Genomic DNA, 13,562 nt, shown 5'->3' on the forward strand with positions numbered 1-13,562 from the left:
AGAAAGAAAGAAAGAAAGAAAGAAAGAAAGAAAGAAAGAAAGAAAGAGAAAGAAAGAGAGAAAGAAACACGGAGAGGAAGAGAAAATAAATAATTTAATATTTTATTCAATTATTTGCAATTTGTGCTTTTCTCTATAAAATAGAGAAAAGCACAAAACTGGTGAAACAAACCAGAATTTCTGCAGCAGATTTTGTTCTTTTTAAAAGGTAAATTTAAAATGATGTTTCGGTGAAGTGACGTTCTCTGCTGTGGTTTTCTGAAACACTTCTGTGGTCTCTGTAAAGCGGATAACCTGACCAGTGTTTGATCAAAACCTCAGACGGACTCGCCTTTTTTCCCTTTTCATTAGAAAAGCTTAGCAAACAAAACCTTTTCCTAAATTTGACCTTATTAAACAACACAATCACACATTACGCATCTTTTCTCGTCTCCTTGGAAAAGAATTGGAGCGTTTTGCGTCACTTTACATTTTTACAGTTGGCTTTAATTGTTTTTATTCTCACTTGCTGGCTCACATGTGGATGTTTGTAAAAGGACATGTGACTGAATAATGTGAATCTAATTAGCAGTGTGTTAGAAAAGGCTGAAAAAGACACCAATGATCTGCTGTCATAATCTGCTGTGATCTGTTGCTACAAACACATCTGGACTTTCCTCCATGTTAGGACTGAGAGGCGTTCAGATGAGCTGGTGCTAATTAAGCTGAAGGGTGGTTAAAGTCATGAACAAGTGCAGCGGGAGACATTTGGGTGTGCCTGTTTCCTGAAATGATTGAGCTCATCTCTCCAGAGTATTTGACATCGAAAAACAAATGATTTTACTGATATAAACCCTGATTTTTCCCGGCTCTGAACATCTGTGTTTGCTTTGGGTCTTGGCTGTTGGGGCAGTAAAGTAACGTCCCCAAAGAACCAGCACTGCTACGTTGTGCAACAGTTCACATCATAATCCATCTGTACACACGTCATGGTTGATTTTTGTTCTGTTTCTGTGCAGAAGTGAACCGTTTGAGCCTTATTTGTTCTTTTTGTGATGTTTGTCAAAACCGTGGAGGCCTGAGAAGTCCCTGTCATTAAGAGTGGTTGTGAGGGCGCGGCATGAAACTGGATGCCAACATGTGCTGACATGATTCAGCCTTTTGTTTGTCAGGAAAATGTCCTCTAGGAAAAAAACGGCTTAGCATCACCTGTTTGTTTACTTAGCTGCAGTTTGTAACTTTATCAAACATTTTTTACATATTTATCGAAAATGTTGCCATGGCATGACAGTTTGGTATGCCTTCTGCCGGAGCTAACTAGCGCTGTCAATCACCCCTTGTGTGGCGCTGCTCTCCGCTACGCTGCAGCTACAGCAACCAGTCATGAATGCTAAGGCTAGTGAGCTCAGCCATTTCCTGTAAGTTGTTTCTCCACCGTTAGCAAATTGAACAGCGCATACATGAGAATGATTGACAGCGCTAAGCCCCACCTCCAGGCTCTGATTAGTTGTTTTCGGTGCATTTCTTCAAAGGAGAAAGTGGAAAAGATCGATCTTTTAACAGATTATCTGTCACAAAATGGTGACAAAAACAAATGTATATTGAAATATATATATTTTATAAAAGCTTCTTACTGCAAGTTTAAAAGTAGGTTTAAATAACTCGCACTACAATGAACTTTACAAGGGTTTTTACATGTTTTCTCTCCTTCCAGGCACCAGCAAACTCTCTGGATTTCTGATTAGTTGCAGTTACTGTGACAAACTTAGAGATGAATAGTGTGGCAGACTGGCTCGTTGAAAACAGGGACAAGATCGAGAAGGGCGTGGAGATCATGGGCCAAGCCTCCGAGGTGCTGGCCGCCACCGTGGGCCAGCTTCACCCCATCCTGGAGGCCGTTTTCGTGGCCTCCGCCGAACTCCTCAGCAACCCGGACAGCAAGGAAGCCCGCTACCTGACGCAGCAGTTTGAAAAAGTCAACTCAAAACTGGAGGGCATCCAAGACGAGATCGACAAACTGGCCCTGGAGCTGCAGAAGACGTCCATGAACAAGCAGAACTTTGACCGGGAAGCGCAGATTATCAGTCAGTACGAAAAGTTTCAGGACTTTGTCAACGCCAAGCCGAAGTTCAGGGAGAAGAAGAAGGAGAAGTTCCTGAACCATTACGAGAACACGGACAGCGACCTGAACTTGGACGCCCTCTACAACGCCGTCAAAGGTGAGACCACGTCGGGAGACCCCATGCTGGACACGGTGCTCGCCACCGAGCAGCGCAGCAGGAGGGCGGTCGAGGATTTCTGCGCTCGGCTGAAGAAGCTGTTTGTGGTTGGCATCATCGCCGTCATGGGCCATGCTGCGCTCAAGGAGGGAATCGTCGGCGAGGAGATGGTCAAGAAGTGGCAAGACCGAATGGAGGACGTGGAGAAACGCATGAAAGCGGCCGTGGACGACTGCACCGAGAACTTCGCCACGCAGGCCAAGACGGACATGGAGCACCAGCTCCAGGACAACCCCGGCACCGTTGACCCCGAGTTCGCCAAATCTCTCCTGGAGTCGCTGGTTAAAAAGTACGACTGGGTGAGCTGGTCCATCCGGGCCTTCGGCGACCGGGAGCGCATTTTCTTCTTCAACTGGCTGGCGGGAAAGAAGTACCACGGCAGCGGCGGAGCCAACTGGTTTGACATTCTGACCAAGAACAAGATCAAGGTGGTGGTGTCGTTCTGCGTCGACCCGCAGCCCATCAACAAGAGTCAGATCCAGGAGCAGATCGAGCAGCAGAAGCTGAAGGGCAACATGATGGCGGTGGCGTTGTCTTTGAACAAGACCTTCCCCAACTGCCTGGTCCACGCCGTGAGCCACTACAAGGCCGTGGTGGAGACCAACAACTTCAGGGAGGACTGCTACTACTACGGGAAACACAAGCGGGCCTATCTGTGCATTCACCCAGAGTAGAGCCAAGGAAGAGGAGAGACTTTAGGACACCTAGTCGATGTGGATCTGTATCTTGTGGTGTATAATCTGCTTTGGGGACGGCTTTGTGATTCCTTAACTCTCAGAATGTCCTACTTCTTCTCAATGTTTCCTCTTATACAAATTATGGTTTTCATCAAAAAGTTCAGCGTCAGCTTCCTGCATTCATGTCATTTGAGTCAACATTAAGCAGGAAAGCTTGATATCTAGCAGATATTTCACCTTTCATTCAGACCCACCTTTGGACAAAGCTACAACAAACCTGTGGTTGATTTATGGTGTTAATTCATTGATGTCAAGAGTTTGAAACAACATGTGGAGCACAACACACGATTAAAGGTTGTCAAAATGTTTTAATTATCAGCAGAACTGTGTTGAGATTCTTTCATCAGAAGGAGGCAGTTTCTGTTCAGCTCTTTCTGGATTCATTTGGTCTGTAAGTCCAAAGCTTGTAGATGCATCCCTGCTGCTACGGCCCAGGAGAAAAGAAACAGTTTGGCTCTGAATAAAATTTGCAATTTATCTCATGTGGCAGTTTTGTAAAAAATCAACTTTAAACCTGAAAATGCAGACAAAACTGAAGCCAACAAACCAGTTTGGTATTTTCCCAGGTGGGATCAGCAGCTTCAAAACCACAACTTATTGTATTCATAAGCTCTGATGTTCTGGTCCGTCCAGTCTGAGTCTCGTTTTCAACGAGACTCAGACTTTGTGTGAAAATAAAATCCACCTCCAAAGCTCCTGGTTTGTATTTAGAATGAACATTAAAATAATTCAAAATTTCACCTTTACAGGAGATCAAATAAACTGTTTGTCTTCTGGTTAAAAGCTGCAGAACAGGTGAGCCGTTAGTCTGATAATTAAGATGTTTTATCATATTATTATAGTACAGAGTCTGCAGAATGTGAAGAAATTATCTTTTTTTATGTTTGTCAATGATATATACATAAATGATGCTTTTGGTGCAATATATTAAAGCTGGACCAACCAAGTACAATCATCATTATGTGTATCATTTGCTTTAATTTGTAATAAACAGCAGAATAAGGCAGTCATTGTCATCTGGTCATCATTAATCTGAGATTTAATCCCATTCTTGGGGTCTAAGCTTCATTAAAAACAGGATTAAAAGTCATTTTCTCCTTAATTTTGGGCCTTCGCAGTGAAGGGGCCATTTTCTGAGCTCAGTTGAGGAGCAGCACCCTGGTTTGCGCTGCCTGGTTTGCGCAGCATGCTGTTGCTGCCTGATTTGCGCAGCAGGCTGTTTGCGCTGCCTGGCTGTCAGTGTGGCAGGGTGTGCCTCTTCCCTGTAACATGAGAGCCACGTGACCAACAGGAAGCCAAACAGGCTGGAGTTTAGATTTCTTCCGCAAACTTTACGAGGTGAGTCTGTTTCTGGTCCAAATCCTTCACAGTAAACAGAAAAGGCTTCGATGGTTCTGTTGGGTTAAAGTCTGATCGGTCTGATTCGTTCCAGTTTGTTGTTATTTTTTTATATTTTCTCCTGGTTTCGGCGCATTTCGTTGGTTTTAACCGCATATCCCATGGAAACGCCGCAGTCTGTGGCAGTCCGATGAGTGAAGGACAGAACCTGCTGAATGTTTCCCGTTTTGATCCAGATCGAAAAGTTTTCGGCCAGTCAGTTTTTCCAGGAAGTGAATGCAGGAACTTTTTTTCTGCCCTCGTTGCGCTGCGCAGAAACTCGCCGCAGAAACTCGCCGCAGATCTGCTAACATGCGCTGTTTGTTTGTTTCTCTGCGGCCTGGTGCTGTAAAATGATCCGATTAGAGGGCCTGCAGCGCGGACTGATCGATACGTTTTACATTAAGAGGCGCATTAACAGGGATTTCCGCCGCAGTGGTCAGACTGGGCGGTGAACTGGGCAAACTGGCACTGACAGAATGAAACCCAGCCGGGTCCTGCTTCTCATGCTATCAGAAATATGTTCATGCGTCTCATCAGGCGATGCTGCTTCCATCAACAAACAGATTCTCTGTTTATGTCGAAAGAAATGAGTTTTCTGTCTTTTATTTTCTCTAAATGTTGTGATGCTGCTCAGTTTCTCCTCGGACTGTTTTTCAGTTCTTTAAATATGTTTCTATGAGTTTAGTATTTTTTACTTAAATAAACAGCAGATAAAAGCCTGTCACAGTTTACCATGTATCCAAAAAACTGAAATAAATGCCATGTAGTCTGGAGATCAAACCATGTAGTTTGTTTATAGGCTTAAATGTCTTTTGTTCTGCTATGCATCTAATTCTGTGATCATAAAACCATTATGAGCTGTTTGAAAATACATATAGTGTTTTTGTTACCCATTTAGAAGTGCAAATGCAAAGAATAACTTAATGTTTGTGTTTATATTGAGTGTTTTTTATTTTGTTCTTGAGTTATTGTCCTCAGGTTGTTTGATGGGGATCAGTGCTGCTTTTACAGAAAAATGTAAGGAATCAGTGGGATAAATACCTAAGAAATTCATCTCTAATAGACACTCTGTCTGAAATAAAAACTTTTATCGCAGCTAAAAACAGATAAAAACAATAATACAACATACATTTTATTAGAAATTGCAATATTTGTCTAGTTTATTGCATATATCTTAGTGCACTTGAAATAAGACACAACTAATTAAAAATAACCTCTAAGAAAGATAAATAATCTCATTTTAAGACAATAATTATTGAATATTTATGCAAAAAGCACCAGTTCCACTGTTTAATTTTTTTTGTTTTAAGTGAATTAAATCTGCATTCAGCAGTTATTGGCTTTAAACAAACTGTTATAGTTTGCTGAAATGCTCATTTTATGTTAGTTTTGTCTAATTTCAAGTGTTATTTCCACTGGAAATTAGACAAAGGTCTTGGTAATATTTTGTTTTTGCAGTGAATATCACATTTTTTCTTCATAAATCAGGATAAAATATGAGCCCTGTTCTGTGAGAATCTGCTGCTCCTGTTTCTGAAAATGTGATTTATTTGAAGCACTTCTGTGTGGAAGTGAGACGCTGAGCAGCGAGGATGGAGATTATTAATCAGATTCAGGGACTGAAAAGCTTCTGCCTCCTTTTGCAGGAATGTGCAGCCCTCACTTTGCACTTTAATGTTTGCAGAAAACTTTTCAAAGATAGTATTTTAAAATTAATGTTCAAACTTTTGGCCACACTTTAATGAAAAAGTTATCCTTAGATGCTTCCACTCAGCATCACAAACTTCAGGGTATTTCATTAAGATTTTGGTACAAAGGCAAACACAAAGTAGTGATTAATTATGAAATTAAAGAAAAATTACCCACAATTGTGTTTTTTTTTTTTTTTTTTTTTTACAAAAATGAAAGGTTGTAAGGTTTGGGATGCTCTAGTATTCATTGCAGAACTCCAGTCAGACTGGAAACATTTATATTTTGGTCTCATCAGTGAGAATCAGGATGTAGATTTCATAAATATAAATATTTCTTACATATTGGTAGAAATCGTTGCTATGTTGTGACAGTGTGTTATGAGACAGGCAGTCTGTGAAAAGCTCTTCTGCCTTTTCCCAGCGCTAACTAGAAACAACCAATCAGAGCCAGGATGTGGGTCTCAGTGCTGTCAATCAAGCTTGTGTACCTGCTGCTGAAAAGCCCCGTCCTCTCCTCCCTTTTCGCTCTGCTAGCTACAGCTTCTTCCCCATAGCAATGTGTCATGAATGCTAAGGCTAGTTAGCATAGCCAACAATAAACAGTAATCCTGGAATGGGAAGTTGTTTCTCTGCCATTAGCACATTCAGCAGCATGTTCACATGTGTGATTGGCAACAGTCTGGTTGGTTGTTTCATAGATTATCTGTCTCATATTAAACTGTTACCACATGGTTACACTGTATGTAAAAATCACATTTTATTTTTATTAAAGTCCTGCAGCTTTAATGCAAAGAAAAGTGGGAAGGCTGTGAGTTTAAATGTTTCTGCAGTTCTGCGCTGTTTGATGGATCGGGCCGGGAACGGGCGCTATCTGCCGCCCGCAGCCGCCGAGATAAACCCCCGGGAGCAAACCGACGTCAGCAGAGGCAGGGAGACGCAAACCAGCTGACAGTTTATTTCCCATTGTCTCGTTGCTGTGGTTACTTGCTGAGTTTCAGTGGAAAATGCAGCGGCTGGTCCAGCAAGTTTAACCTCTTCTACTTAATCACGTCCCACGCTCACTGCTCTGATATTGACTGAGGAGGACGAGAGGAGGGGGTAAAAGCTGCAGCTTCTCCATCAGCCAGAATGGGAGCAACACAATGCAAATAAAACACACCTGACATAAAACACACCTGACATAAAACACACCTGACATAAAACACACCTGCCAGCTGCAGGAACTTTAGACAGAAACTCATTTGTGCCCCTTACTGCAAAAACACCAAATTTAACAATTTTTTTTGGTCTAATTTTTAATGCAATTGTTGTAGAGAACGTACTAATTATAAGTGTCATGATCTGTCGTTAGAATATATTTTCCCCATACTCTGAATTAAAATGTCTTGTTCTACTGGCAATTTATTTTGCTTTTTATTAGTAGTTTTTTGTTAACATTAGTGAATTATTTACCTGAAAAAAGCTCATATATCTTGCTGTAAAGTTAGTTTTCTCAAGTGTTCGTAAACATGTGCTCTAGAACCCAGACTGAAAAACTTGGTAAGTTTTGCTGTTTTTGCAGGACATAATTTGATTCCCTCCAAAGTTTCCAGGTTTGCAGAGGAACATGTCTGAACACGTCCGGCTGCTCTAGTGGGCATTTTTTAATCTGATTTCTGGCATCTGGGACACTTTTTTTCCTGGATTTTCCATCTTCAGTCGACTTCAGCTGAAGTGGAATAACGTGAAACAGAAGCAAAGCATGTTCATAAAAATAGGTTTAGATTAAAATCTAGAGCTCTGACTTTGTGAAAGTACATGTGCATTGTACCTGAATTGCACTTAAAGTTTAGTTCCAACTCAGAAATAACTTTAGTTACTGGAAATGAATGTTTTTGTTCCAAATGCCTGCAAATACCAAATTATGCCCAAAATCATTTTCTCTCCTCTTGGGTGGAATGTTTAAAGGTTTTAAACTGAAATCAATTAGAAATGCATCAAAGTCAGTTCGGATAAACATGATCGGATGTTTTTCAAACCTGAACTAAATCTTCTACTTTCACACTGAATGTTTTGCTAGAATGAGTTCCTGAAAGCCGCCAGCAGAGCAGATTGATGTTATCATGGCATTCCTTCGAAAAACTCCTGGATTCTTGCTGAAAGTTGAGCTTTTATGGCCAGTTCCTCCAGTAATTGTGGAGACCATTAGCATGAGATGAAACCAGTCCAGCCCGTACCGGCGTTACATCATTATTGACTCATTCCTCTATGGGTGCGACCAGCAGCTAAAACCGAAGCTCACTCAGCTCTTTCTCTCTCTTATCAGCTTCTGCAGCTTTTCTAGAAGACCGAGGAGAGCCGGCTGCAGCTTGAAGACGTTTACAGAGCCGTAAGTGTTTTTACAGAACCAGAAACAATCATTACACTGCAAAAACAAAAATATTACCAAGTGATTTAGGTCGAGTTTGTACTGCAAATATCTTAGTACACTTGAAACAAGATGAAACTAACTTATAAGTGACTTTTCAGCAAGACATAGGCATTTAAGTTATTAATTCCTTGATATTAATGAAAAGTCACTAGTTACATTGACATTGTAATAAGTGCATCGTTTATCATATATCATGATTGATTTTGTCATAATAAGATATTTAAATGGTGCTAAAATATTGGTAATAGAAACTAGACCAAAAGTACTTTATTTTGTGTTTTTGCAGAGTTCTCATAATTTCTCTTCCAAAAGAGTAATTTTGTGTTTTCGTTCTGTCAGCCAACGATGGCGAATCCGTTGCAGAAGCTTGTGGCGGAGAAGAAGGACATGGTGGAGACGGTGATGGAGGTGTTCGAACAGGGAGCCGAAGTGGTGGCCAGCATCGCCGGAGACCTGTTCCCCGTGTTTTCCATCGCCGCTCCCATCGTCAAGCTGGCTCTGGACAACGTGGAGAGCAAAGAGGCGGCCTTCATGAAGGAGCAGTTCCAGAAGGTCCGAGACCGCCTGGAGGTGGTCTCCGAGGAGCTGCAGCGGATCAACGACGAGATCAAGAAGAGCGGGGTGGATGCTGCCTACTTCTCTGTGGAGGAAAACATCACCAATCAGTTCAGGAAGTACATGGACATCCTCAACGCCAAGCCGAAGTTCAGAGAGGTGAAGAAGAAGCTTTTCCTGGAACATTTCGCCAAAACCGGTGGAGATAAGAACCTGCACATCCTCTACAACGCTGTGACCGGAGAAACTTTCTCCGGGGAGCCGATCCTCGAGATCATCCAGAACTACGAGGAGAAAAGCCGCCGACCGATGGAGGACTTTTGTGCTCGACTGAAGAAGCTCTTCTGCGTGGGGCTCATTGCGCTACTGGGGCACGCTGCCCTGAAAGGCTACGACGAAGATGAGGCTCTTCTGAAAGAGTGGGGAGAAAATATGAACAAAGTCCAAGCCAAAATGAACGCCGTCATCGAAGATTGTATCGTTAGTTTCCCTAAGCAGGCCGAGCAGGACTCCCGCCGCCTGGTGAGAGACCAGGAGGGCTTATCCAACCAGCAGCTCGCCGACGCTGTCGTCGAGAAGCTAAAGAAGAAGTTCGACTGGGTGGGCTGGTCTGTGCGCGTCTTCAGGTCTCCCACTGGCCTGTTCACCAACAAGAAGGACTACCAGTGCGCCACCGGGAAGAGCCGCTTCCAGGTTCCCACGTCGGACGAGAAGCTGAACGTCTGGGTGTCGTTCAGCTCCTCGCCTGAACCCGTGGATAAGAGCCACGTCCAGCAGCTGATCCAGAGCCAGAAGAAGCTCACCGTGGTGGGTGTAGCCGAGTTCCTGTTCGAGAAGCTGCCGGGCGACTGCGTCGTTCACACCATCAAAACCAGCAAAGACCTGGGCTGCGCCTGGAGCTTCGAGGACGACCTTCACTACTGGGAGGAGCACAAGAACTTCTACGTCTGCGTTCATTCAGCCTGAAGATTTAGAGAAAATAAATTATAGCACCATGCTGCTCCGCCGACCTCTGACCTTACAAATGTTCCTCAGAATGTGGCTTTAGATATGATGAAGCTGAGTGTTTATGTATCTGAGTGAAGCTAGCAGCTATCAGAGCAAAGCCATTCAACATTAAAGACTCAAATTTCCAAAGATTTATAATTTAATCAACTGCTTCCCTGTTGCCATGTCACTGCAGCTTTTCCAACCCCAAAACAAAACTAACAGTAAAAATAAGCACATTTATATATCCGTGTTCATTTGCATTGTTCAACAGAAGAAGTGGCCAGAAAAAGCTGCAGAGCAACAGGGACCCTGTTGAGTTCATAAATTAAGAAATTACACAGTCATCTTCTGCAAGAGCACATTTTCAGAGCAACTCCAATTTTATCGTTTAAGTTTCTGTGCAGCTGTTAGCATCACTCACTGACTGGTGGCCTGAAAACAAGTTAGCACTCTAAAATAATCTTTTATAAAATGTTTTATTCCTTCAGCTGTGGAGAAAAACATCTTCTGTCTTTTTTCAGAACAAATTCTTGAGATAAACTCTGATGTGAGTTTCATAACAATATTCCTGTCCTTTTGAAGATTTTGGCAGGATTTAGTGTTTCAACCTGGACGTGTTTTATCAGAAAGAGAAAATTGTTATGGATGTTCTGGTGCCGATGAAGCTGAGCTCACCCTAAATGGGCCGTTTGTATCCAAACCACGGGAAAAACTAGAAACCCTCCGTTTGATTTCACTTTTCGTTCTTGCTTGGCCTAAAAGAAAATGACACTGTTTCCTTTTCTTCATCAGCTCTGATGCTCCGGCAGCAGCTTCTTCCTGCTCTGACGTTTCACTTTTCTGTGCAGCTTAAATTCACTTTTGAAAGGTTCAGTTGAATTTTTGATTCATTTTGGGTTTTGGGGATTTTGTGTTTTTATTCAAATGTTTCTAATCTGACATTAATGTTCACACTACCTGCTGACAGTGCAATCATATTCAATCGATTAGAAACGGCTTTAAAGGATCAAACGTACTTTTTATTAATTAAACCCACATTTCTGTTTCAAAATGTTTGTTTTTTTTTGCATCTATTGCCCTATTTTGTATCTTTTTATTTTTACCATCTGTAAACAGAAAATCATCATAATTAACAAAAGGCTTAAAAATATCAGTATGTTCTATGTGTCTCACTTTTTGGGAATTTATTAATGAATCTAATGTACTTTTAAAAATATTCAGACTTATTGAATGTGACTGTATAATGCTCTGACTATTCATAGTTTTCTGGTCTTTTGTCGCCGTTTTGTTTCTTCTTGTTCAATTGATATAAAAATACTCAATAACACATTTTGTGATCTTTTTATTTTACACTTTCTGTTGCATTTGTTCCCTGTAATCAACAAAATAAATACATCTTGATTAAATGCATGATTTGCATATTGTTGTCATTTACTGATTATTGTTTCTTAATCTATTTTCTGTAAACAACAAACGGATCAATTTTGCCAGAAAACTTCATCATGTTTCATAAAAAGCAAATCTTCTCATTATTGAAGGCAGCATGATTTTTTAAAAGGCACAGAGTTAATAATGAACATGTTTTACAGATAAACTGGTTATTAACAACCCAGATGTTTAGCATCAGACTTATTTATGCTTTAAATTTTTCTCCATTTTGTTTACAGTAAAAGATGTTGGCTCCTCATCTGGAAAAAACCAACTTATTTTTAAATAAAAATTAGATAAAAATAATTTCTACATTAGAATTACACACATTTTGTGGTAATTTATGGAGTAGAAGTTCATCTCTTAAGTTTCACTGCAGTGTTTTAACGCCCGGCTCTTCTGAGGATAAATCTCACAACCTGGTAGAAAAAGGAAACTGATTCTGTGGTTTTCTAGTTTGGAAACACCCTCAGTGCTCTATCATCATGCGGTTGTGGCTTTTCTATATTCGGCTTGCAGACACTCATGTCTTGCATTTTACAGCAGCAGCAGGTCAACAACAGGGAGTCAGGGGTTGTTGGTCTGAACCGTTTCTTTTTTCATTGTCTCTGCGGAGCTTTAAAAATGAATTCTGTTCTGCGTCTCAATGCAGTCGGAGTAAACCTGTCTGTAGAGAGATCTAATTCAGAAGTCAGTTTAAATGTTGAAAGCAAAAACACAAATTTTGAAAAGCCCAGACTCACTGCAAAAAGTGTAACAAGGGATAAAACATGTCCATATGATCAAAGTTTGTTAGTGTCTAAACCACAACTAGACTGAGATTAAACTGAAAATGTCAACATTCCTGTAAAATGTACCTATTTTATAATATAATAATATTCCTGGCATTACAATAAAACAATGTTGTTGCTTAAAGTCAAGTTACTGCTTTATTTTAGTAGGCTAATTGCACTAGCTTAAAATAGTGCTACTTTAGCAGCTGCTAAGCTAAAGCTAAGTTTTTCAGTTAGGCTGTATTTCATTGTTGGTTGTATATTGTTCCCATTTCAATGAAGTTTTACTTTTGAACAATAATCTGTGTTATTTTACTTGTAATGTCTTAATGACAAACTACTTATTGATGTGGGAGATTGTTAACTAAATCCAAATGATATCTTTTAATTTTTAAAGATATCTTTTAACTTTTAAAAGATATCTTTTAATTTTTAATCATATCTTTTAATTTTTAAAAAATATCTTTTAATTTTTAAAAGATAACTTTTCATTTTTGAAAGATAACTTTTTATTTTTGAAAGATATCATTAATTAATTTTGATTTTTCTGGAACTGCAAATGATCTGGGATTATTTAGGCCTGAAAATTTACATGGAAAGTAAATTGTTTATGTTTGTACAACAGAAATTTTTTTTAAAAAAACTGAAATAATACTGTGTAAACTGAATAATAATTTTAAAATATTATTTTTCTAGCTTGGAGTCACCTATAGTGTCAGATACAAACTTCATTATATCCACAACACAACAAATTTTGTAACAAAGGTAGTAGATTTCTTATTTACTATTGGTATAGCTTGGATTTCTTCTTTAATATAAAGAATATGTAGTAATATATTGTTTTCTGAATACCTGCATGCCAGTTGCATGCTGGGAAAGAAGATCCAGCTCTCACTAAGTAAACTGAAGACTGATGCCAAGTTTCACTGCCTCCTCAGCATTTCTGCATGAAAAGCTTATTAGCCTGAAAACGGAGATACCTATAAATACTGGAGGAACTCTTGGCTAAAGTGTTGCAGAGGAAGCAACAATGAAACTCCCCTTCATTTAATTAAAATCCAATGTCCTGCAAGTGAAGATGATTTAAATTGAACCCTTAAGCAAAGTACTTAAACACCTGCTGGCTTCTGTCATGTTTGTGGCTGCAAACAGAAATTCAGAGAGCGGCTTTGGTAAAACAGAATAATTTATTTATGACAGTTTCAGGAGGCTGAGAAATGTGGAGAACAACAGAAACAGAGACTTAAACACCGACGAGTGTTTTCAGAGAGATGCAGGTGATTTATTACAAACAGAGACGATTAATAATAAACACAGATTGACAGATAATCCAAGAAAAT

At 40.2% G+C, this 13,562-nt stretch overlaps 2 protein-coding genes across 2 annotated transcripts in view; both read left to right on the forward strand.

Moving 5' to 3' along the window:
• The window catches only part of LOC129353548 (uncharacterized), a 4,280-nt gene extending 279 nt beyond the window's left edge, over positions 1-4,001 (forward strand). The window contains exon 2 of the mRNA XM_055022901.1: positions 1,694-4,001. Coding sequence (XP_054878876.1) covers positions 1,751-2,932 — 1,182 coding nt within the window. The 5' untranslated portion in view covers positions 1,694-1,750 and the 3' untranslated portion in view covers positions 2,933-4,001. The remainder of the gene's footprint in view (positions 1-1,693) is intronic.
• Positions 4,002-4,268: 267 nt separating this feature from the next.
• Positions 4,269-11,425, forward strand: LOC129353549 (protein rapunzel-like). The gene is made up of 3 exons (XM_055022902.1): positions 4,269-4,333; positions 8,372-8,434; positions 8,816-11,425. The coding sequence occupies exon 3, from the start codon at positions 8,822-8,824 to the stop codon at positions 9,995-9,997; it is 1,176 nt and encodes a 391-aa protein (XP_054878877.1). The 5' UTR covers positions 4,269-4,333; positions 8,372-8,434; positions 8,816-8,821; the 3' UTR covers positions 9,998-11,425.
• The last annotated feature ends 2,137 nt before the right edge of the window (positions 11,426-13,562 follow it).

Source organism: Poeciliopsis prolifica, unplaced genomic scaffold, assembly GCF_027474105.1.
Source record: "Poeciliopsis prolifica strain line A6 unplaced genomic scaffold, Auburn_PproV2 SCAFFOLD092, whole genome shotgun sequence".
Classification (NCBI taxonomy): Eukaryota; Metazoa; Chordata; class Actinopteri; order Cyprinodontiformes; family Poeciliidae; genus Poeciliopsis; species Poeciliopsis prolifica.

Excerpts from the sequence above, each read along its gene's own strand:
- LOC129353549 (XM_055022902.1), top strand. The coding sequence starts at position 8,822 with ATGGCGAATCCGTTGCAGAAGCTTGTGGCGGAGAAGAAGGACATGGTG.